The following is a 26,690-nucleotide window of genomic DNA, read 5'->3' on the forward strand; positions in this document are numbered from 1 at the left end:
GGGGGTTAAGTCAGGACTGCGTGCTGGCCACTCTACGTATACTGACTTTTTAAAAAAAGGCAAACACCATCCGAACTGTATGCGGGCGGGTATTGTTTTGCGTAAAAACGCTACTCTCGCCCATAGCCACTAAAATGGACCAACGTACTCATTCAGAATTTCAGTGACGTATCTATCTGCATTTAACTTCCATTTTCTCTCACCACTAGCTCAGCGCGGCGTTCAGAGAAAATCCCAGACCACACGTGAAAGAGCCTCCGCCATAGTGTTCTTTTTCTTATACAGGGCTTGGTTGTAGCGCGATCCCACTTTTTTGTACATTCTTTTCCTCTCGTGGTGCTTGTATACATAGAATCTACACTCGTCTGGAAACATAACTTTTGATTAGTCATTCGGAGTACAACACCCGTCTTGTACTCTCTACCATAACTGAATTTCGAGTTCCTGTGGTTTTTTTTTTTCTAGTTTTTAACCATTTGCAGGTCATAATGGCCTTAAATTTGCTTCAACCAGACACCGCCTTACTATATTCGTACTTAGATTGTTTCCTCGAGCTCGTAAGTGATAATTCTTTACTTCAACAGCCGTGTAAAAGCGATTTCTCAAAATTGTTGACACCTTATAGCGATCCTCCTGCGCCATCGTGCTCCTTTTTTTGGCCTGTTCCTGGTCTTCAAAAATTGGATCCAGTTTCATGGAAATGTTGCTGATATACTCGCTAAACTGTAGAAAGAATCACATCAACAATCCTCGCTATATTTCGCTGAATTTGCCCATCTTCAAGCATTGTCAGGATCCTGGTACATTCTCCAGGTGTAACAGCATGATGACCTTAGAATAATAAAATTTATAAGATAGAAACCACCATATTTATGACTTTTTTATTTTTAAACTAAAACAAACACGAAATAATTGATTTGAATTTTTGGTACTAAATGGAAAAACGACTATTATAGTACATTTTCAGATTTTATACGACTATCTTAAATAAATAAAAAAGTTTTATTTATTATTTTATTTGATTATACATCTTTATTTCATAAAGGTAGGTCAGCTACTTTTGAATATATTAAAGAGTTTCTAGCCAACCCTTTTTCTTTGCGGTCTAGTGTAGTTGTGAGATTGATTACATTAAGAATAATTTATCTTGTATGACATCTACATCGCGTCACCATGATTTATATTCGAGTCATGATGGGGATTTCAGAGAGACATTACAAATAACATTTGAAGTATTAAAATAAGTGTTTATACAAATTTTTAGCTGATTTCGTTTCGTTCAGACATTGACCTCTTCTTATAGCTTAAATGTCTGCACTACTAACTACTAAGTTACTAATGATTAATAGGCAACGATTGCCTTATATGTGATCTTTACTGTCTTTTATTGTAGGTATAAAAAGTACGTGAGCTTAATTATAATAATTGTGTTTGCTCGCAAACGAAAAAAAAAACCGACTTCAATTACATCGACAAGTAATACAACGTAGATCGACGAAAAAATAGTCAAGCAACTACGCGTTATCAAAGATTACTCAAAAAGTCGTTATCAGATCTCGATAAAATTTATATGTGACCACATGATAAACATCAGCTTTCGATTAAATTAAAAATTATCAAAATCGGTACACCCAGTAAAAAGTTATTGCGGATTTTCAAGAGTTTCCCTCGATTTCTCTGGGATCCCACCATCAGATCCTGGTTTCCTTATCATAGTACCAAACTAAAGATATCCTCTTTCCAACAAAAAAAGAATTATCAAAATCAGTACATTCAGTAGAAAGTTATGCGGTATAATACAACGTAGGTCGACGAAAAAAGCGTCAAGTAAAAACGCATTATTAGATATCGAAAAGTAGTTGTTAGATCTCAAATAAATTTAAATGGGACCAATTGGCACACACCACCTTTCGATTAAAAGAAAATTTGTCGAAATCGCTCCACCCAGTCAAAAGTTCTGATGTAACATACATAAAAAAAAAAAAAAAAATACAGTCGAATTGAGAACCTCCTCCTTTTTTGGAAGTCGGTTAATAACGACTTCTAACAACGAAGTTTTAATGGAGAATGTGAATTAAAATTCCTTTTTTTTTAATAATATATTTTAAAATTAAAATAATCAAATATTTATATTTAAATTCAGCAAAGTTTTTAAATTTTAATTGAATTTTTTACACGTTTTTTTCCATACATGATAATGCCAGGAACATTACAAATGTAGTTATAGGATAACATCAGTTTATAAAATAATTTTATGATGATTCAGCCTGTAACGTTCCATTGTTGAGCAAAACCTTTTTCTCCTTTTCTTCTTACTGCGAGTTGGAATATCCACAACGAGTAACAATTAATCAATCAGCTATCTATGATAACAACCGGGACTGATAGTTTTACGTGCTCTCCGGGGAACGGTGAGGGGATTATAATAATTTGGTTGATGTTTAATCTGTTAATAGATGTGCAACAAAAAGTGTCTGAAAACGCATTACTTAAGCGTTTCGTAATTCGTGCGAAGTAATTGTCGTATTGCAACGAGTTTCTCTCCTCGTTTATCAAGTAACAACAGCATTAAAATAATATATATATATATCAAACTGGTAAGTTATATACCTATTAGAAATGAAACATTATTTATCAAAGACAAATAATTTACTGTAGGAGAAGATAAGGCGTATTTTTTTAATAAATAATTATAAAAGCATATACCTAACTAGTCGTTTTAATTTAACTCCAGTATTCCAGCAAGATCACGGGAAGTTCAAAATATAGAGCCAAAATTATTTCTAATATTAATAAAATGCATACAGACAGAACTATAATGTTTATCCGTGTATGGTACCAATTTTTTATTTTTTCATAGAACCAGGTTAATAATTTCATTTGACGTCTGTAATTAGTAAATACAATATAATAAAAACGATGGAAACTGCGAATAATAAATAACTAGCGGTTATAATAGAACTATAAGAATAATAATCTTTCACTAAGAACTAAAATATCGATAAAATTGTTTCAAGTAAATAAAAAAAAACTTGAATATTTAACTGACTTGTGTGACTGACTTTGTGTCTACTATCCAATAAAGATTATTAAAATATTTGTTACTATTAAAGATATTTAGTTCGGATGAAATATAAATATTATATTGTTGCTTTTGTTGAATAAAACTTACTCTTGATTTGGTAAAGAAGCAACCGGTACTCTTTTTGTTTCATCAGTCATCGAATTTTCTAGATTCCGAGGTACAAGATTCATTTCCAAGTCAATTATACTCTAAAATTCAGATTTTTTCATTATACATAGGAAAATAGAGCTAAAATATAAATTTTTAATGATAAAGTCGTAAGTGATAATTTACAGATATTAAGTAATATACAGTATTTTTTCGAAAATGACGCCTTTGCCATTCTTATTCTTAGCTCCTTTTCACACCCAAAGTAGAATTTTTAAAAGGCTTTTGTCTTCGCTTTTATTTACTACCCATATAAGTTAGACACAAGTTCCATAGGAAAAATCTCGGGAATCAATCTAGCAAACTAAATTTGTGTAAAGAAATCTTATAAAATTCTCGTGTCACGATGTTAGTTAACATACTCCTCCGAAACGGCTGGACCGATTTTTATGAAATTTTGTGTGCATATCGGGTACGTCTGAAAATCGGCAAACGTCTATTTTTTTATACTACTAAACTATGGGGATTAAGGGGGTTAATAGCATATAATATGGCAAAACAACGTTTGCAGGGTCAGCGAGTATTATAAGTATAAAATTACCTCGAAATTGACACGATTAAGACAGAGCAGAATTAAAAAAAAATCATTACTACGAAAACATCTTTCTTCATCTACGAAATCAACATTTTTATATGAAAGGTAAGTGTGAACTAACAAAAGATGCGAGAATGTAACCATAGTTACCTTCTAAGTTGATGAGAAAGGTCAAAGGTACCAATCAAATTTAACGTTTTATTCAAAAAAAATGTAACACGATTTGTGTCACAACGATTAAGTAATAGTTATAAAAAAGTACTTCTTCAAAAATATTATATAATATATATTATATAGTATATATATAATATATATATAATTAGCTAATTATGAAAAATATATATCACAAAAGTTAAACTCACAACAATTAATTTATCATCAGAATAACGATCATTAGTAGTAATAGGCCACCAGGCACGGTAGGACATAGCAGAGAACAGGTTTACTTTTGTGGAACTGACTAACACGCCTAATGCACATTCGTCAACACGCTTTCCTCCTCGAGGTATTTCATTCAAGTTTAACATCAGAGAACCTAAAATGACATAATTTTCTAGCATATTATCGTTGATGTTTCCTACATTCTTCAACTCTTAAGAGTTTTAACATCGTCACCTTCATTAAAAATTAGATAAGTTACCATACCTAAGCATTCGTCTGATGGCGAAGCTTCATTATCCATTAGTTCGATATTGAGGATTGTCGGCAAATTTTCTTGACATAAAGCACCGGATTTGTCTTTACATACAATCTAGAACAAAACCGAAATTATTAATAAATTTCATTACATTTATATAAATTAGTACAATTTTGACGTCTGTAAACCTCTCGTGTGGCGGGCTGATACTGAAATTTAAAAATCATTTGTGAACTATGTTTGTTATCTTTTATTGTTACATACTGAACATCTATATTTTGAGTCATGTCCGTAAATCCAATCCATCTGAAATCAAAATAAAGATAATATATGAATTACAAACAATATATATAAACTTGTAATACATACATATTGTTTTAATATTTAAATTATTTTTAACGATTCTGTGAAAGAAATTCAAAGCGATATAAAATAGTGTCAATCATTTATTTTTCTCCATTTCATACTCACGCTCTTACGTAACCAACGGAAAATTTTTGCCCCCAACTATTGGAAGAGACATTTTTATCTCGAATATCGTATATTTTAACCTGAAGTTCATAATATTCAGGCTCCTTAGGTGTAATGTCGACAGGAGGAGGTATATAAACTCCAATATCCAATGGAAAAATGTCTACCCACATTTGTAGCTTGCCCTGAATTTAATTGAATAGGAAATGAGTTAATACATGTTACGTATTTATTATTTACTTTCAACGACTCTTAGGAAGTCGTGGTGTTTCTTTATTCACTTAATTAATGATTGAATTTTTCTCGTATCATGTAATGTTTCATTGAATATTGATCCCTTGTACTAGATTTTGGCGTGCTTATTAGGGCTTACTCTTTAAGAAACAATAAAATGCGCGCGGTATAAAATAATACGGGAAGTGAAATTGTGTGACACAGCAATGACGCTGAGAGTGTCACCAGTGGCGTAGCGAGCTTTACTCGCGCTCGGGGCACGATACCTTTTAGCGCCCAATTCGGAAACCATATTATATGTCCAGCAATATTTTGTTTTGTGGACCATTTGGCGCCCTTTGTGAGAAGCGCAAGGGGCATGAAGCCCCCCCCCTGCCCCCCCCTCTCGCTACGCCACTGAGCGTCGCTGGGACGTGTGTCAACAGACACTTATTTATATTGCAAATTGATATAATAAGCTATCTGACCTTGCGAACATAGAAGGTACCACCATATTTTTTCCTGGCTAGGTAGGTATTTCAATTTCTTTTTTAATTTTCTTCTATACCTTGTCTTGACAATAATAAATACAAAAACATAATAGTTTAATTTGATGCAGACATTCAAAAGCTATACGGGTATATACATTTGGCGTTTCATTTTCATTTGTGTAAGATTATTTTACAGATTTAAATGTACCTACATGTTAAATGTTTTACTTTGTTTATGTAAATAAATATAGTTTATACGTTTATTGTACCTTTGAAAGGAGTGATATTCGAGAGCATTGTTTTAATGTTGCTCGAAAGTATTTTCTAAAAAACCACAATATTAAAAAACCAAAAACTATTAACTTACGTTTGGGACATTTGTTCGAAATAACGGCATTTGAGACATTATAAATTAGTTTCTAGAACACTTTTATATTTATTAAAAATTGTGTTTGCTCTCAAACGAAAAAAACCGCCTTCAATTTCATCGACAAGTAATACAGTCGTCACTACGATTTTCGAGGGTTTCCCTCGATTTCCTTGGGATTCCATCATCAGATCCTGGTTTTCTAATCATGGTACAACACTTAGGGTATCTCATTTCCAACAAAAAAAAAGAATTATCAAAATCGGTTCATAAACAACGAAGTTATCCCCGACCATACATAAAAATATATACATATATATGAATTAAGTAACCTCCTACTTTTTTGAAGTCGGTTAAAAAACGACATACCAAAGACGAAAGTGCTAAATTATATTAGTTACTATAAGTTTAATAAAAGCTAAATTAAAACATGCTACTTCAAGTGAACACAGCAAAATTGTGCACAATAAAGGTATTACGTATTATATGATTATTTGGTTTGACTTTTATATTAATATTTGCAAGTACTTATTAGCTTTTAAATTATGACTGAAATAATTATGATCTGACGAAATGATAACGGAATTTACAAATTCGATTTCCGCTTTTTATGTGTATGTAAAATGTATAATACTTGTTTTTACGCTTGACTAAGTCTCGTCATTGTCGATGATGTAAACTATAAATGAATACTAATTTCTGTAGTTATTAACATTCGTATAAGTATGAAATAAATTTAGTATTCTAGTATAAAGGTTTACTCATGAAAAGTTGAGAAGATGAAATAGCAATAACAGTGACGCGTTAGATAAAGTGTGTGTGTTTGTGTATTATATATTCATACTAAAGATTTATACACAAGTCTTTTGTATTTATAAAGATAAGAAAATATTTTAATTTACAGATTTTTAGACTAGAGGGATACAGATTTTTAGACTAGAGGGATATGCTATTGAAATGTTATTAACCCGCCACTGGTGACATAAGCTTGTCTTACGTAATTGATAATGTCGGTGTAACGCACCGGGTTTTTGATGTGAGTTTTTTAATCAAAAGTATATAGGAAGTATTTTTTTAATAAAACGTATAACCCGATGTATTTTCTTCTACTAAGCCAGTTCATGGTCGTGGACATCAACCCGTAACTATTGCCTACCCTGCACTGCGCTAGATGTCAGTTACACAACTATATATTTTGTTTTCCGTTACAATCATGAAAATAAATGAACGTTATAACAACATACGTAAAATAGAAACAACAGTTACTAAAACAGTGATATCGTAAAATAAGTCCGCTACTCGAAACCGCGACGAAAAATGGTCCTGCATAAAAAAAGTTATTCGTAGTTTTCGTATCACCCGGTCTCACAGACAATTAAGTCACACTGGTGAGTTGATACTTTAATACTTTTACAAGGTACAAATTCTACAATTTCTCAAATATATATAAAATACACATATATATTTTATCTTTTGGTCAAAACAAAAAGTGTTCGATCATTGTTGAGGACACGATACCGTAAGCAAGTAAAAGATTAATCAAAATCAATCCATTTTATGCAAGCGATGTCGTGAGATTCAATTATTTGCAAAACAAAAAGTAATAATACTATAAAATTAATAAAATTTTACTTGTTCAATTCCCGGTTTGTCTTCGTTATATAATGTTCTTGTTTCAACATGTTCTGGAACCAAATGATACCCGCATACAGGTAAAGTATACCATTTATGTAAAATACTCAAACACAAATTTTCTCTTCGTTCCAGACTCGAAGTGAAATTTATATCTGTAATACCGAATTTGTATATGTACACCGAATGTCTAAACAACAAATAGTTTTTCTGTAAAACTTGTAAAGTGTCAACTAACTTCCAAAGCAATTAGAGTAAATATGTACAGTAATACACTTAAGAAGTAAAATACATTTTTATAATTCATAACATCAAAATAATGAGAAGAATAAATTGTTTGACCTCTTATATTATCTTTGTACTCGACTCCATTGACTACAAGAGTACAGCTATCGATAAAAAATGGTGGCGAAAGATGATTTTTAGAACATATTTCCTCGAGTATTGTAGACGGTTTCGTGTTATCCCGCCATTTCAATAGATCGTTCCTATAGAGAAAATTAATTAAATTCTTAGGTCAGGTTAGGTAAGGCTTAGGGGGATGCCAACTGTCGGTGACCTCCGTGGTGCACCCTGGGCAACGGGATGTGCAGCAGTTCCACAGTTTTCGCAACTGTGAAGCTGCTGCCTATCGCGGCTACCAACCGACTACGGATACTTCTGATTGCCCTTACTGCCTTTATGATAATTATTTATTTTACGTCTGCCAACCTGCAGTGGAGCAGCGTGATGGTTTAAGCTCCAATTCTCCTACTCGGACAAAGAGGCTTATGCCCAGTGCAATGTTACAGGCTGTATTGTATTTTATGTACGACATAACTATGTTTTAAAATAATGTCAATAAGTACAGGCTATATTCAAACGGCAATCCGACTCGGGCGCGATGCTTCGAGTAAATTCGATCTTCTAAATCAATTTTTGTGCTACCAATTAACTCATCTGCTTCGTTGTCGTCAAAATCATAGAGTGATATTGAAAGCATGTAATCTTCCGGTAAACTACATCGCATTTCGTACATTCTGAAAAAGGGTGCATTTAATTATCAAGTTCCCCCGGAATTAATTGTAGTAATTATACTAACATTAAATTTAATATAGCTAGAATTCTGACGAAAGTAAATTGGCATCCGTCGGTTCCATATCCCATTGGAACAATTCCAGGATCTACCAGATCTGCGTGTTTGCCTTGTCGAGTGCAAGTAAGTTTCACTATCAAATCGACGGGTGCAAAGTAAAAAGAGTTATATACAAAACAGCAACTTTTCAGGAGAGCGCAAAATAGGAAAAAGTGCTCCCATTTTGTCAATTTCAAACCAAATTTGTTGAAATTTTCATCACTGCTATATTTTTTAGAAAGACAAACAATTGTATATTTCATTTCATCTAATTATGTTTAATTTACGAGATATTGCAGTTGTCTGCCTCTACATTGTGCTTAAAAATATGACAACTGAGTTAACTACCACTTGGTCGTTTCTACATAGGAATTAATAAATCTGGCTTTAATAAAGATGTTTCATATATTTATAAGTATGACTTTTCCAATTCCAAACATTTTCAAAAACGTCTTTCCATGTCTATTGTGATCTATTCAAATGGTTTATTATTATGATAACACTTTCACACAAACCTTAATACGTAAAAAACCAAAACAAACAAACATTGTTGCCGGCCGGCGAAGCACATGACATCTGACTGATGACACAATAGGAATGAACGTGCGCCCCCCGTGCGGACTGCGTAAAAGCGGCCAGGTGGTAGTTGAACGCATGTACGTCGTGTAATTTTACAAAACAGCAGTAGTTGTCTTCTTTTACTTGACAAAAGTACAAGAAATGTGGTGATATTTGTATTTTTTATTTTGCCATGTTGTAAAATATAAAGTTTTTAGTTAGTTACTGCAATAAAAAAAAAATCTCAAAATTGTAGTTAACTTTCTTTACTTTGCACCCGTCGAAATAAAACTATGATAATAAACCCAAATCCATATAAACAAAAAAAAAATTCAAGAAATACATTTGTACTATTTTTAACGTTGTGCATGAGTCTTACTTTCCAAATACAGGATTCAATTTTTTCGGCAGGTAGTTATTACGATTCCCCAATAGTTTGTTTCCGCAGCGCAATACAACGTAAGGATTGGTTTTCCCAATGAACCCTTTCATTTTTAAATTGATTCCTTTAACAATGTAAACTCGAACCAGAAACTTCGCGGGATCGTTACTTGGATGATCATCAAAGTATCTGAACAAGCGGAATGTTATTCGTTAGTCTTGAGTTTTGTAATTTATTTTACACTAACAGATATACTTGACTTCTACTTGCTTATCATATTAACAATCATATTAAGGTGAAACTAAAAGCCTTCAGTATAAGAGCTGTGAAAATTGTGTGATTTCACATATTATACAAGTTTTGACTTTTATTACTTTCTCATTAACGCTGTATTTCATATTGTATTTTATATTGTATACAATATATAAACAAATTTGTATAAAAACACAGTATTTTTTTTTTAAGAATAATTGCGGAGTTTCTTGTCTGTTCTTCTATATGAAATCTACATTTCCAACCGATGGTAGATTCAATGAACCGATTTTTATGGAAATTTCACTAGAAGATAGAGAAGATTATGAAGAACATAAAGGCTACTTTTAATCCCAGGATTCCCGTGAAATCGGGATTAAAAAAACGTGTCTACGCGCGAGTACACATAGATAGTAAATAACCAAACTTTCTTTATAAATACCAGAATTTTTAGGAACAAATTTATACTTATATTAAAATACCAAAAAGTTTCTTTGTTTGTTTAAGCGCGCTAATCTAACTAATGTTTTAAAATGAAAAATATTTTTTGTGTTGGATAGCACTTAATAAGTTTTAAGAAATACATTTTTTATTCAAAACCATACTAAAACAATAATACACAACTAAAAGTGACATCACCAGCGGGAACTACATCTGAAATTGACGTACATGCAATTGGGAGGACTTGTCGAACCTCAACTTGCATTACAGTTTTAATTCAAATAAAATATGGAATATTATTCATTTATTTCGAGCTTTTACAATATTATTATACACATTTACAATTTACATCTTAAGGACTAAATATTTACAGATAGCTATATAGGTATAAATCAATATAATAATACTATAATAAACCACCTTACCATTTTTTGCTTTCTTATTACTAAGCGTAATATTAGGAAAAATTACATTTATATCTAAAATATAAATACACATTATCTAGTGCACTAACAAGTTATGGTTAATAAAGGAAATCGACAAGGCGATCATAACTACCAGTCAACCAAAGGATGATGTGACCTCAGTTAGTACCTAACTAATTACTTAATAACTATTTATTTAGTCAATATAATTCACATTTGAAAATTATGATTATTATAAAATAGTAGGATTGTCTACGTGTAACTTTTGTTTACTTATGTGAATCACTTTACAGTTAGCTACAACGTCTAAATTCATAAGTTATACAAAGAAAAAGGTCATTGCATATTATCTGTTGTATCAAAACCAATTTAGACTTATACTGTTATAAGCAAAAGTTAAGCACTAACTCACCCTTTAATAAGTTCAGTCCCGTTAAAAGTAACAGCTGTTTTACTATCCGATGGCCATCTGTAGATCGCTAGTCCGACTTTTAACAAACCGCAGTAAAGCTGCCTGTCTCTTTCAGGAATGCCTGTTTTCTTTCCATTATAAAGTTTCAGTGTTGCACACCAATCTTTGAACTTTGAAAACACAGCTTGATTTTCGAGTTCTGAATCGTAAATCTACGTAGACATAAGCTTTAGTTAATTAATTATAATTTTTCATATTTATTAAATAGCGTACGATAACAAAAAGTAGTCAGAACGTGGTGACGTTTGAACAATAAATATGTTAGTTATATTCTATTTATTACTTACAATTAATTTATCGGCGACGCAAACGTTTTCATCGTCGTCATTACACTGTAAATTATATGTGAAATTATTAAATCTTTCACAATGGCTAATATCTCATAGTATTTAAAAAAAACTAAATACTTGTTATTATTATTGACAGAAAACATAAAGATTTATTACATAAAAAGATAGTTCACAGGTAGGTGTTATTGTTCTTACTTTCTGAGCTTTCAAATATTTTATCCACCATTCCTTTTTCTTAATATCTGTTTTACTATTATCTATTTTGCTATCTTTTTTCGTTGAAAATAAAGGCAGCAATGTGTATTCTTCTTCATCAGGCTCCCTTTGTCGGAATAAATATTTCCATTTCGAGAACTTAGACCTTGATATTAAATCCGAACTTATCATCGAAATACAACTGTCATATACAATAGTATTCTTGCTACGTGTTTCTGAACTTTTCTTCACAAACAATTGTGGTTTAACTAGAAACATATTAACAACTAGCAGCTGTACCCGCGACTTCATCCGCGTGGAATTTAAAAATAATTAACTATACAAATAAATATAATTGGAGTGTCTGTTTGTAATATTAAAATAACCGCTTTATACTAACTGCATATGGATGTATGTGTTACACGGTACATATACCAAAATAAAAATTTGTATACATCCATATGCATTTAGTAAAAAGCGGTTATTTTAATATTACAAATAGGCACTCCAATTTTTTATATAGATAATTACAATAAGCTATTATTTTATTTCAAATAAGTACATATAATACTTGCTAGCTAGCAGTGTTGTGTTGTTTTGTAGTTTTGTATGATGACTTAGTAAGGTGCCCAGAGCTACTGGGGGGGATGGGGAATAGGGTCGGGAACGCACTTACGATGCTTCTGGTGTTGCAGGTGTCTATAAGCTACAGTAATCACTTGCCATCAGGGGAGCTCGTTTGGCGAACTAGCTGGATAAAAAAAGGTGTATAATGCATTGTATTGCTTTCCCATAAAATAAAAATACTTTCTACTTTAATTTCTTTTATAATTTTTAAATGTGAAGTAAGGCGAAATAAAATTATTAAATAAGTAAATAAAAGGATTAAAATGTAGAGAAATACGTTTCATACAGCAAAAGAAATTATATCATGTCATGTTACATTACGATCGCAACCTTGAATGAATTCTGACGACGTTATTGAAGCTCGCTTCAGTGAATCCTCTCTGTCAGTTTTAGTCACCCAACGTAACACATACTTGTTTGGATTCTTTACAATATTCATTCCAATGTATTCCATTCTACCAAACGTATTACTATCGAATAGTCTCATATTTAACATCGGGCAATAAACGTCGCTAATTGGGGCTTCAAATATTTGTGATTTTCGACCATTTGTAAAGTTACGATTCGACGTTTTATCGAGGATTATATCAGATTTAATACGTAACTCTTCAATTTCTAAGATAACTCCCAGTTTTTTTCTTATCTCAATATTACGAAGTCCCCACCAATAAACGTCGACTCTGTAATGTTTTTACGTATAATTTATAAAACAAATATTTTATAAGCTAACAGGAAAAATGAAAGGCAAAGTAAAATTCCAACTAATTAGGTATACGTAATGTCATTGTAAAACCTATATTCGGGTATATTTGTTATTTTAATTACTTGTAACAAGTAGAAGTTGGAAACAGATGTTTTGGCAAAGGCGTATAATTATCTGTACAACCCAATTCTCTCGAATCATTTGCGATATAACTTTCTTCTATTGGAGTATAAACTATATTTTTAAGTATTTTTTCAGGAATCTGAAATGAATAAAACATAAGTTATCTCGTCAATTATATTCATCATACTAACGACATCTCCTTAACGGCCACAAAGTTTTTGCAAAAGGCGTTGTTCAATATAGTGCATTTTTTCATAGAGGGCGCACCTTAGTAATATGTAAATAGGTTTATGTTTTAACTATTTATATCTTTTTTGGATGTTTGTCCTTGAACAAAAATAAATATCGTGTTTACCATAATGTGTTGTTAATCGAAACAATTAATAATACGCTAAAATAGATTGTCTTTCTCATAATAAAAATTATAATAGGAACAGTTCTTGTGTCGCTTTTCGTTACGGAGCATACGCCATCTTGTAACGATGAGAGAAACAATGAAACCCATGCGCGTACCACGAGGTACATAACACTAATGATAGATGGCGTTTTCAAGCATTTTGTAAATGCTCTCTTTCGTAACTCGTATCTATAGTCATTAATTTTAGTTAAAATTAAAATATATGAAAATAAATAGGTTCCTATTATATTAATCAAACTAATGATATATCAACGTTTTCTATTAAGAGTAGGCAAAAGCAAATTAGTCTAAATTTAAACCAAAAAAATATTATCTGTTTATTTGATCGGATCTGAGAAAATTTATTATCAACTCCTTATTCAAAATAATAGTAAATAAGAATAAACAAATGTAACATGTAACCTGTATTAGTTGTGCAGACATAAGGACTTGACCAGTGCTGTCATTTCCTCTGAGCAAGTCGTACCATTGTAACTTAGGAGCAGATTCAAGGTCTTGGTTATCGGTAACCGCTGGCTTTACTTGAAAACGACCGATTAATTCTGACTCTCCCTAAAATAAAAAGAGTATATAGTAATTGAAATACATTAAACACTTGCTCTGGTGTAGTGGTGCGTGTACCGTGTAGATGACTAAACACGTGCCTCGGAGAGCACGTTAAGCTGTCGGTCCCGATTGGTATCATAAATACCTGATAGCGATCGTTACTCATAATGTGTTCCGGTAATGTGTTCCGCCAACCCACAGTGGAGGAGCGTGGTGGATTAAGCTCCAATCCATCTGCTACATAGAGAAAGAGGCCTATGCCCTGCAGTAGGGTCACTGCAACTACCTGCAGTAGGATCACTGCAAACTGCGCCGACGGACTAATTTAAAGTCTAAAAAGTCAATAAAAGTAAGTCTAAAAAAAGTCTAGTGGTACTTTTTTTTTATTTGTAGTTATGTTTAGTTGAGAAATTAATTGGTATCGAATAATCGAATACAATCATGCACCCATTTTATGTTTAAATTTTAACAGTCAGCGTTCAAATCAAAAATATACATATATATATAGTCCAAAGATTATTTAAAGTCGAAGATCATCCTGCTTGTTAAAAAGATAAAATAACTAAAATATAATGTTAAAAATAACCTGCGATTGATAAACTTGTTTGTTACCTTTGAAATCTTATTTACGTTATTAAAGCTTGAATGCTATAAATAACAAAAAAGAATAAGTTTTTTTTATACTTATGTTTATGTTTGCTTTATATGATCTTGTAACGCACTACAGCTCTTTAATAAAATTTGTATTACAAGTCAAGTCCGTAAATTTAGGGATAACTATATGAAAATATCCACACAAGTTTTTTTCGGGAAATATAGAGCGATAAGACAGTTAATAAATGTCCGAATCTGCCTACTAACAACTACTATTAACTACTACGACTAAATTAATATTTTCAAATTCGAAGTTAAAAGCTTTGTACTATAAAAACCCAATGACTATCCATAATATGATTTAAAAATGAAAAATTTTGATTGTTATCTTCATTACGTTCATATGTATATATGTAAAATGTCTTAAAAAACCTAAAATTATATTGTTTGTTAGACTTTATTTTTTTTTCTATTTTACACGTAATAGTAATAGTGTTGTTGTCTGAGTCTTGCTGTGTGGTTACGACAGTAAAGAATATATAGCCACCCCGTCTCTTTCCGTGGGTGTTGGAACTTAAAAAGCCGACTAATGGCGGAATAAGTGGCTGCTGGTTTTAGAATACACAGGCCGAAGACGGACAGTAGCGTCTTCGGTGCCACAAAGCCAGCCCTGTCACCAACCCGCCAGCCCAGCGTGGTGACTATGAGCAAAACACATGAGTTCGCGCCATTTTTTGCGCATTTGATTTGGCCTATATCTAGTAGTGGACTGTATAATAGTGTAAATACAAGAAGTTCTGTATGTCTCGATGTTTTTTTTTTGTTAATTAAATATTATTAAATACAATATTGCCTATTTATGTTGAAATGTTTGGTACGAGGTAAAATGTCAAAAGCATCTATTGTAACCACAGGCGAACTATATCCCTGGCGAAATTCTAGAGATCGATTTGACCTTTCACACTAACCGATAATCCCGTATTGTAAACTTCGACTAAAACAATAGCGGGACAGTTAGCTAGTCTCTCCGGGGTCATAAAAACCGTCTTTTGTATCTCGAGAACTTGATTCCACGCCGGTGTGAGAGTATTACACTGTACCTGTAAAGTTTTACTATGATATGATGTTTGATATTAGGATCGTTGGGTTTTTTCAGTAAATATGGTTTCTACATAAAAGTACTATTAAGCGCTGTATAAGTAGAAAAAATATTCAAAATTAAACTTTTACTTAACAGTTAATGTAAGCCTTCTAAGAAATAAGATTTTCTTGTTTCAATTTAAAAAAAAGGATATTTTTATAATCGCTAACCCATTACAGAGCAATATGATGAGCATCTTATTATAATTACAACCTATACTAATATTATAAAGAGGTAAAGTTTCTAACTTTGTTTGTTTGTAAGGGGTAATCTTCGCAAGTACTGATACGATCACGAAAATTCTTGCACTAACAGAAAGCTACACTAATCAGGAGTGACATAGGCTGTATTTTATTGTGATTGAACGAAAAATTCAGTGAATAATCTTATATATAAAATTCTCGTGTCACAATTTTACTTACAATACTCTTTCGAAACGGCTGGACTGATCTTTATGAAATTTTGTGTACATATCTAAGTTATAAGGGGGGTGGGGAATTAAGGGGGGTAATAACATATTTACTTAGCAATATATATTAAACTAGCTGATAGTTTAGTATATATTGCTAAGTGTATATTAAGAAGAGTAATTATAATAAGATGCTCATCATATTAGTCTTCTTAATATATACTGATATATGAGATTTTCACACGATATATTATGATACCTATAGACTGTTATTCCTTTTGAAATAAATTATCATATCCACTGGTAAACTGACAAAAACCGACAGAAGCACGTTTACTCGTTAATATAATAAAAATTTATATAAAAATGATTTTACTCGAACAGATTCTTTATAAACTAAATCATTATCACGTCGAAATATGTTATATTATTATAATTTACTAAACACAATGCACCAGACCTAAGTATCGGACTTTGTTACTTCTCATCCCATTCTCTATAAGTATTTATTTTAATTTAAATAAGGTATACATTTCTTTGTAGCACCTATCGTACCTTCGTTTCTTTGACGGCATTTAATACACTTATTCTTAAATGTGTTTGTAGAGTATTAAGATAATTATAATCGCCTTTCAGCTTTGCCTTGCTTACAAAGGCTCGATATTTTACCATCTGAAAATATATTAAAATTTTTATTAGTACGTGATTGACATTTATATATTCGTATCGGTGCTATACGCATCGGTTAAACAGTATATTACATTATTATTTTTACAAGTAACGTTAATATATCATATGCTTATTATCATACTTTGTATTAATCAAAAGTTAGCATAATAATCCTAACATTGACGAAAATGGAAAGTTCAATTTACGTTCGCTACATAACACTATCTAGATTCTAGAATGTAGTCACTTAAAGGAGAGCTTACTGGACTGTCCTATTCAAAAGTTGTAACGTAATTTTTTTTATTACAAGAACTATATTGTATTAAATATTGCAGGGAAAGGAATTCATCAAATAATAATAATTTTTCAAGCAAATATAAACAGAACCTTAAAACGTAAGTTGTCAAAAGTAATTTGGACAAGCTCTTTATATTGAAGCAACTACGAAGTACTTGTACGTATTGACTCTTCGTACAGTCTGGTTTCGTACGATTAAATCTGGTGTTATGATCGGTTGCGATTTACCGACTATCATGATCTTTGTTTCTTTTAGGTAAATGTTCAGACCATATCTAGTACTAATTCTATACATATAGTCATCTATACTCGGTTAAATATTTAACTTATCTATATCTATAAATAAAAATTTCAGCGCAAAACTCGAGAACGGTATTATTAAATCTAACAAATATTTATACTAAAGTTTCTAACTCCACTGAAAATTCTAATGAAATGAAAAACAAGTTAAATTACGTAAAAATTTAGGAAAATTCAAAAAAGTAACGAATATTAAAATTTCACGTGTAACTGTTTGCAAGATCGGACTAACTGCGGAACTTCGGGTCAGCTATTTTAAAATAAAAATGATGTATTCGGTAGAAATTAATCAGAAACTAAGATTAAGCCTCGAATGTACTTTCTATTTTATTATTTACAACATACGTTAACAGATGTACTAACCATAGGAGCTGATTTTATGCACATATCATAATCTTTGACCTTCAGATTATATCCGAGCAAGCAAGAATCAAACGCTGATTTATGTCTGTATAAGCCCATCCACATCAGTACATCGACTTTACCAGAGTAGCAGTGACAAATACTCGAGAAATTATTGGCATGCTTAGGACATTGTAAGGGCTAAAAGGTTACAATACATTTTGAAACTAAATTACATTAAAGAAAGAAAAATATCTTAAAAATTGTAAATTTTTATTTAATCTTTTCTAAATAAAAATGGTAGGATTGTTAAAAATAAAATATACAAGAGTAAAACTGGATGCAGTCGTGGGCGACGTATTTTTATAAAAACTAAATGTAGCCGTAGATTTATTTTATCTTTTCGAAGATCTTAAAGTACAGTTAAATTAAAAAGAGAAACTTTTAAAATATTTCAATTACAGTTGTATTAGGATAGTATTACATTAAGGTAAATAGATTGTATTCGGCCACAGTCTTTGCCACATTGTTCAGGTATCATCGAGTAAATAACATCCACTGGTGATATCTTACAAAACGCCACTCTTGATCCCCTGCTCAGTAGCCAAATAACAATATCTGGCCATCCGTGTAAGGACTAAGTGAAGACCAATGCTCAGTTAGTTATTAATGAAGTTATATGAGAATACAAATACAATCGCGTTTTATTCACTAGGCAACTTGTTAAACAGCTGTCTAATGATTTCTTTGATCTATTATGGGGACGAGATTAATTAAGTAATTTAGTATAATTAGTTAATTATTTAATGTAGTAAAATATATCGATATAGTATTCAGTGTATAAATTATATACAGTGATTCCTATTTTTAAATTGTTCGTTTATTTGATTAAAAGGACAACCAAATATTCAATAACTAAAACAGACATTTTCGTTTAACTACCACGTTAAGTAGTCAAAATTTCTCTTAGCACTTGTGTATAATTTTTATCTTAACCGGGCACATATTAGTTTAATTTAATTTTTTTAATTTATTCTGTTCAAGAGTAATGTTTATATTATGTAATTTATAAATAATTAATTTTCCTGCTTTATTCTTTATATAAATAACTAGCGACCCGCCCCGGCTTCGTACGATTGCAAAAACTATCAGTGTTCCTCTCCTATATTATGCATGTATTATACATATAAATCCTCCTCTAGAATCAGTCTATTTACTAAAGAAAACCGCATCAAAATCCGTTGCGAAGTTTTAAAGATCTAAGCATACAGACAACGGGAAACGACTTCGTTTTATGTAATACGAGTACCTATAATGATATATTCTTTGTTGATAAGGTTGACTGCAAGAGATTAAATTATAAGACCGCCTTTGCACTTTTTACGTTAGAATGTTGTTATTTTCTTTAGTATTGTTCTGAATGTACGTAAAGTATTAAATAAATAAATTAAAATATGTATAATTGTTTAGTCTATAATGAAATTTCATGAATTAATTTTAAATAAAATAAAATAAATAAATAAATAACCAAATCGCTAATCGACACTTTATATCACAGAGTAAAATACATTTCTTATTATAAGTGAAAAAAATAAAAATAAAAAAATATTATACTTTATAAGTAATATCCTTTAGTTCGTTGTAAATTATCCTCGTATCTGTAAGCAAAGATTTCACCATTTTTCTAGTGATGTTACTTTCTTTTGAACTAGCTCTGGCTAACGTTTTCATGTTATTATTTGTAACTGATTTAATTTTCAGCGAAATTTTTTTCTGTACCTGCTCCTAATTAAATGGAACGTAATCTAGGATTATTTTTTTTATATTAATAACAATAAAACATTTATTTCAGATCATCTTAGACATCATTATCTGGTAGTGACAATAAACTCACTCTAGGGGTAGTAACAATTTAAATTTAAATTATAACTAACCTATACAAGTAAATAAAACTTAAGATTTTCTGTAACAGAACAACAATATAGTAAAGGCAGGCAACAAAAAAGGCATCTAACCTAACTTACAATTATTTTGAAAACTATTTACGTTCCAAAATAGCTAATAATATGAATAAAAATAAGAATATACAAATTACTTACAAGTACCTCTTCTTGCAGAGTAAATTGTTTTTGATCCAATACCGTGTAACATTGTCTTGCATTATCCTCATCTTTAGGATGAGCTGAGTTTGAATGCTGTACCATGTCTAGAAATTTTACAATAATTTCAATTGCACCTTCCAACGCCTTAACCAACTGGTTAACAAGTTCCGCCGTACAACAATAGTCATAGAATCTTAGATGTTGTTCCACATCTATTACAGTTAGCTCCTGTGTAAATATATAAATTTTATTTTCCATATATCATACGAGAAGTGCACAAGAGTTCATTAAAACGCCTACGCCTTACGTTACTTACTTGTAAATGTACACTTTACTATGAATTTAATCTACTCGCATTATCCATAAATGTTTCAAATATCAAAGTCTCTAATTTAAGCCTACGTTGTCCAAATTAATACGAATATTATCATACAAACCAAATTATTAACAGCTTGATATATCATATTATTTCTGTACATTTTAAACCTAAAATCGGGTAGCATGGTTGCAAATTGTAAAACAGGAAGAGCGTTGCCAAATTCAAGATAACCATATTCATTCTCGCTCTGAACTACTCTCATGCTGCCCGTATAATGCAATTTCCGAAATTCTATAAAATAACAAATGCATTTTCTACATCATACAACGTACATTACCATGACCATATTAATTTTATAAAATAAACTCACTTAAATCATTCATCATTTGTACAAAATCTGAAAAAAAAAAATCTTCAAATATTATTAAAGGATTTAGAGAGATAGATTAGATGTAACATATTCCGGTTTATTTTGCCAAATATACAAGGTAACTATTAGCTGTGCTCGCAACTTCATCTGCAGAATAAGAGAACAGTGACTTTCCATTTTCAACATGATTTGGATTATAAACAACGTCGTTTGGGTATTTACATGTTCAACGTGATTCTTTAAATTGGCATAACTTTTATATTTATGAACCGATTGACATAAAACAAACACTAAATGTTAAGCTAAGCTTGCCACAATATATAGGTAAAAAACGCATCTAAATCAGATAAAGCGTTTCTGAGATTAGCGTGCACAAACGCACAGACAAACAGACAAAAATTCTGACAATCATTGTTTAGGATGCTTTTTGCATTGATAAAGGTCCAATAATATTTAATCTCATATATCTTAAATGTACAAACATTGACCTGTTACATTTTTATTATATATATTGATAATTTGTCGAAAAATTAATAGCAACTCAACATACAAATATATAATGTTATAAAATTTGGTACCATCATGTGACTTGTAATCTAGCTCCATCTCACCAACTGTAATTGCAACACCACAAAACTGGCCAACTGTACTGCGATCGAGCATCGAAACTTCGAAAATGGGGCAGTAAATGCAGAAATCTTCAAATGACCAGAGATTTTGCTACAAATTATTTTACAAATTATAAAATCAATTGGTTACTATTTTAATACTAAATATCAGAAACTTACAAGTCGAATAGATGGTACTGGTTCCACTAAAATAGTCCTGGGGTGACGTTGATGGTAAGGAACTACTACATCGCATGCAACTAGAAGAGCGCCACGATGAAAAGGTTTTTCTCCAGTGACCAGATCAATCGAACTCGTATTGGAGTTCGCATAAATATGTAATGGGAAGGGCCCGAACGTTGGTAGAAATCCTTGTGAATTGTGAAATGTATGTTAGTGATAAACTCCGAAACTACAGAACCAATTTGTATCAAATCTAATGTAAGCATCTGTAATTTGGTAAATTGGGAGATAGGGTAGTTTTTATCTCAATTGGACCTAGTAGATGACGCTGCTATCGGTATGTAAGCAATCAAATTTGGTAGCTGTTTTCTGGGCAGGACAACGTATATATATATTATAATTACGTATAAAATTATAATGGATACAATTTATACCATTCTCTCCATCATGCGAAATGTCCCGTAAACAAAGCTGTGTGCTACCCAAAATCTGATTAAAGCAGCCTTTATTAGAACAAACGTCAAATTTAATAATTCGATTCGTATTCGGAAACGTGTCCACTATTGATATTTGTTCACAAGACACTCGGTCGCTAGTTACGGATTGGATCATTATTTTCGCCTAAAATTTTACAAAATTTTGTAATCAATACGACGTGCGTTACATATACGAATATACTCGTAAATTATTGAAAATTAAAATATCGCTTAATAAATACCGATAGACCGTTAAATGAAACCATAAGGAATGTGCTTGGAGCTTTTGTCAAGTGTTCATCGATTTCGTAATAGCTATTTGGTAAGCTGAACGCGCCGTAAACAGTAATGACGTAGTTAGCATATTGAAGCTCCGAACCAATTGACAGGATATCGCTGCTAAAACATAGTTCACGCTTATAAATTATATACAAACAAATGTGTTTGAAATTGAAAATGTAACGGTCCTTTTTATCGAAGTAGGGCACAGCATGAAATAACTTGTTCCCACCTCACAAAGAACGCAGGAAAACAGTATTGCTCTAAAGTAGTGTTGTGTTCCCGTGGTAAGTAAAATATGGAGAGGTTCTGGAGAGGCTCGGGTATAGGGTCAATACCGAGGCGAGGTGGCGAATGCTAGCGCGACCCCATCCCGCCCCACCCAGGCGGACGACTGCTCATACGTGGTGGTTTTTTATACAGTAGGAGTCTGATATAACCCTCTGATGTCCCCGCGCCAGAGGGTATCCATGATGGATTTTCCCCACGTTAAAAAAATAAAAATAAAAACAGGGTCAATAACGCGCTTGTGATTCACTTGATGTCGCAGGCATCTTAGGTAAACTACTAACCACATTAAATATGCTCTACAAATATTGTGACTGGGCTCATTGTAAATTGAGACTTTTCTCAAAAAAAAAGGAAAAAATGTCGTATAAAATGCTATTTATATTTTTACACATATAAAATAGATACCTACTAAAATAAGTACCTAATATCTTTATAGTTGAATTTTTTTTCTAATGTTTACGCGAATTTCACTCATTATAGTTAAACAACTTTTTCAGATTTTAACGTGGTTTATTAAGTTCTTTATAGTTGAAGTTACATACATGACAGTTGTTCAGCAAAGAAACAAATAATATTATTGAGAGTAAAGTTAAGTAAAGAGTAATATTTTTTTTACACGTACAAATCGCTTTATTTTAATTTTAAAATTATGTAGATTAGATACTCTTGTTCTAAGAAATTGGTAACTTACTAATCAAATGCCACGATTGAAAATTTGAATCGAGATTTGATTTGATCCAATTAAAGTCGATATGACAATAGTCTATTGAGTCTTAAGTGTTATTTAATAATCTACCTGTCATTTATGCTGATACACAAGTCAAAATTATAGCTAATAAACATTGTAAGCTAAAGATTACATCCAGAGACCTACGTAGGTATATCTAAAACTGTTTCACTGTCTGTAGGAACACTATAAGGTACAGATGGATATAAGCCACAAAATATCGACCTATACCAAATATGCATGGAGAAGTATTATGGTGACATAACGCGGATAAAACTGCGTACTCAAGGAACATTCAGTAAGTAGTATATAGTGCCCGGCCATAAATATTGCACATCGATCTTTGGAAAGAGACAATCGGCTAAATTCAGCTTCGTAGAGCATTGTCTCTGGCATCTACTACCTACATGACGTTTTATCAGTCGTTGTTCAAGTACGATAGGGTGCAGTCGCACCCAGTTCAATAAATATATATTGAGTTGGCATCTTTAGAAAAAAGGGGAAATACTTTACAAGAAAACGTTTACAATGCTATTTTGTTATCAAAGCCACAAGATTAAAAATTATGAAGAATAAGATATAAGTCATTATTTTAAAAAGTTTCAAGAGCGAGTTGCAAATGGCACTGGGATTTTAAGAAGAGAGTCAGTCCTGAAACACATTCTATTGCAATTAAGTTCAGAACTCCGAAAAAAGGAGACGAAAAAAGAAATTTCGTTAATATAATTTTGATTATGATGTAACTATTAGTAAATTTATACCACCTACCCAATTTAGATAATAAGTTTCCTTTTTATGTCTGGGTTGGTTTGAGAATCAGCTAACATCTATTTTTCATACCCCTAAGTTATAGGGGGGGGGGATTAAGTGGGTTAATAACATATTTATGGCAAAACAACATTTGCGGGGTCAGCTAGTAGTAAATATAATTTTATGTACATATAGCAGATAATACATAAAAAAATTGACCATCAGCTTCAGCTAGTGGGTGTGTATATGTTAACTGTACATACACTACTATATTGTATACACTTTGCCCACTAGAAAATAAAAATAAAGTCTGTGGGTGTGGAATCTTGGATCATAACGCTCAACGAAGTTGGAACTAGACGATTATCTCTTTTCAAAGGTCGATCTGTAATATTTATCGCCAAGTACTATACACCTTTTTTGTAAATTATGAAACTTAGAAACCGATGTATGTATGTAACGTGCCTTATTTCTAATTATACTCCATCATTACAAATAATGTTTTAAAAAGCTGCTTACTCTTGTATTTTTTGGTCGTTTATGATGACTGGTACTATCTGTAATTCACCCCTTAATATGATTGTCACGTCGACCTTTAAAAATCCCGTCGGATTTAATTGCACCCACTTATGAACAACTTGATGGTCTGTAAAATATTATTACATTATATTAAAGCTATATTATGATAGGTACTGCAGTTCTCATCTATGGATGTGCTAAAAGTTAAATCAATATCGTATGAAATAAAGATTATAGAAATTAAATTGGTTTTTTTTTACATTTATATATTTAATTACAATTACAATTTTTAGAAACTTCTTGTTAATATCATATTAATATATTTTACACACATTTAAGTTGTAAAATTTCAGCGAAGTATTTGAAAAATAAAAAATAAAAAGTAAAATATAAAGTGGTGGAGCTGCAGGAGGTATAAAAGCTTAAGCTTCAAGCGCTTAATGAAGGCCTGAATTTTTTTCTGTAGAAAAAGAAAAGAAACACGCTATAATTTAAACTGAATTTTTCATACTTGTGTGTTCGTAATCATAAATATTACGCAATAAAAGTTAAGCTAAAATTGTACTAATTATTCCAGCTTACTTTTAAAGTTACAACTTATATGTAGCCTGCCTACATGCTACGTGGTATAACTTTAACAAGCAACTGAAGTAAATTTACTTGGTTCCGCCCAAATTCCTCCTAGGTTCATGCTAATTTCTCCTACTATGTGAGACCCTCTACATCTTGGTTCCACAACACAGATCCTAAGGTTTCGTTGTAGAAGATCAGAGATATGTAGATGCATGTTGAAGACAAAAGTCTAAAATCGAAAGTCGCATTAATATACAATATAATATTTCTAAAACGTGCACTCGCAGGGTTATGAGTTTAAAGTGAACAATGTTTAATAAAAGGCGACCTCACACATCTAACAGATATGCCATTCTAATCGCTGCACCGATTCATTGTTTACACATGACTCATGATGTTTTCCATATCTATGGATAGCAAATTATAGCCACAATAACAAATGCATTTGAAAATTAAGAGGTGTTTGGGCGAATTTGGAAACTATACCTATTGTTGGTTGCAATTTTTTTCCATCATACATTCATCCATTCCATCATACATCCATTTAATGAAATTTAGCTCAAACGTAGTAAGCACCTACCTATATATGTATAGCAAAGTTATTATTAACAGGCCCGATAGATAAATCACGTTTAAATCTTACTTCTTTATTGCATACAGTTTGCATATTCCTCCGAATGCTTGTTTTTTGTGTCATTTTACCGATTGATACAATAATATACGCATTAGCAGACTGAGGATTAGTCCATGCCAGATTCCTTTCTTCCAGTACATTAACTGCTACCTGTTTAATATATAATTTTATTAATTTGCAAAGGTATGAATAATTATAGAAAAACTATAAAATGTGTTCTTCGGCGTTCGTTCATATTGCTGCAATACCAAATAATTATTTGAAAAATTTTAGTTATCGCTAAGTTCGTCCTGTTTCATACAATATTTTTCACAAAAAAACATAACAACCATTAAGCTGTCTTTCGAATGACAAAACGTCACGTATGAAAAACATTCAATTAAATCCCCGTGCACTATAATTTACATCGACTTCACTGGTCCGCACAACGACGACGAGCATCCATTGTATTTTGAGCAAAAAGATAAACGCGCGCTCCTACCAATAAGGGTCCTTAATAAATAATTCATAAGAATCGCGGTACACATAACCTGAAAATACTGAGGCATCGCTTCCGGATTGTACTCGTTTTCGATTCTGTATGTCGGCGTCCGGACTACTTTTTGCCTTCCACGCTTCTCTGGCGACTTCGAGCGCATGATTTTATATATTTTTTTAATGAATCAATGCGTCGAAACGGTGTATACTTTGCGTTATAAATAAATCAGAAGGCAAGCCGAGTTTCTTTTAAAACGTCATTGAAGACAGGTTGATTGCGGTGAATGACAATAAGAATTTGACGACTTCTGACGTTGTATTTTTGGGATGTGTAGGTTTTTTTCCTAAGATGAATACACACTTTTTATTATTATTTTTTACGTATAGAAAAATAAATTCTAACAAATCTACGAAAATACGCCAGTAATTATTACCTATATTATTGCACAAGGGTAATAAAAGTTTTTAGCAATATTTTATCAATGAGCTTCACTGTAATAGTATTC

General features: G+C 31.6%; 1 protein-coding gene across 1 annotated transcript; it reads right to left on the reverse strand.

Moving 5' to 3' along the window:
• Positions 1 to 222: 222 nt before the first annotated feature.
• Positions 223 to 26,345, reverse strand: LOC123668825 (fer-1-like protein 6). Its single transcript, XM_045602518.1, has 32 exons — positions 26,238 to 26,345; positions 25,717 to 25,857; positions 25,161 to 25,302; positions 24,501 to 24,627; positions 22,177 to 22,333; positions 21,893 to 22,079; positions 21,456 to 21,646; positions 21,279 to 21,387; positions 20,416 to 20,588; positions 19,976 to 20,206; positions 18,361 to 18,513; positions 17,898 to 18,077; positions 16,824 to 16,940; positions 15,687 to 15,818; positions 13,981 to 14,130; positions 13,160 to 13,299; positions 12,651 to 13,014; positions 11,708 to 11,953; positions 11,510 to 11,554; positions 11,163 to 11,374; positions 9,630 to 9,821; positions 8,427 to 8,597; positions 7,921 to 8,066; positions 7,579 to 7,733; positions 4,876 to 5,060; positions 4,593 to 4,710; positions 4,413 to 4,518; positions 4,130 to 4,302; positions 3,173 to 3,273; positions 2,395 to 2,446; positions 537 to 723; positions 223 to 365 (listed from the first exon to the last, which is right to left on the reverse strand). The coding sequence occupies exons 1-32, from the start codon at positions 26,343 to 26,345 to the stop codon at positions 223 to 225; spliced, it is 5,034 nt and encodes a 1,677-aa protein (XP_045458474.1).
• Positions 26,346 to 26,690: the final 345 nt, after the last annotated feature.

The sequence above is a fragment of the Melitaea cinxia genome, chromosome Z, assembly GCF_905220565.1.
Source record: "Melitaea cinxia chromosome Z, ilMelCinx1.1, whole genome shotgun sequence".
Lineage (NCBI taxonomy): Eukaryota > Metazoa > Arthropoda > Insecta > Lepidoptera > Nymphalidae > Melitaea > Melitaea cinxia.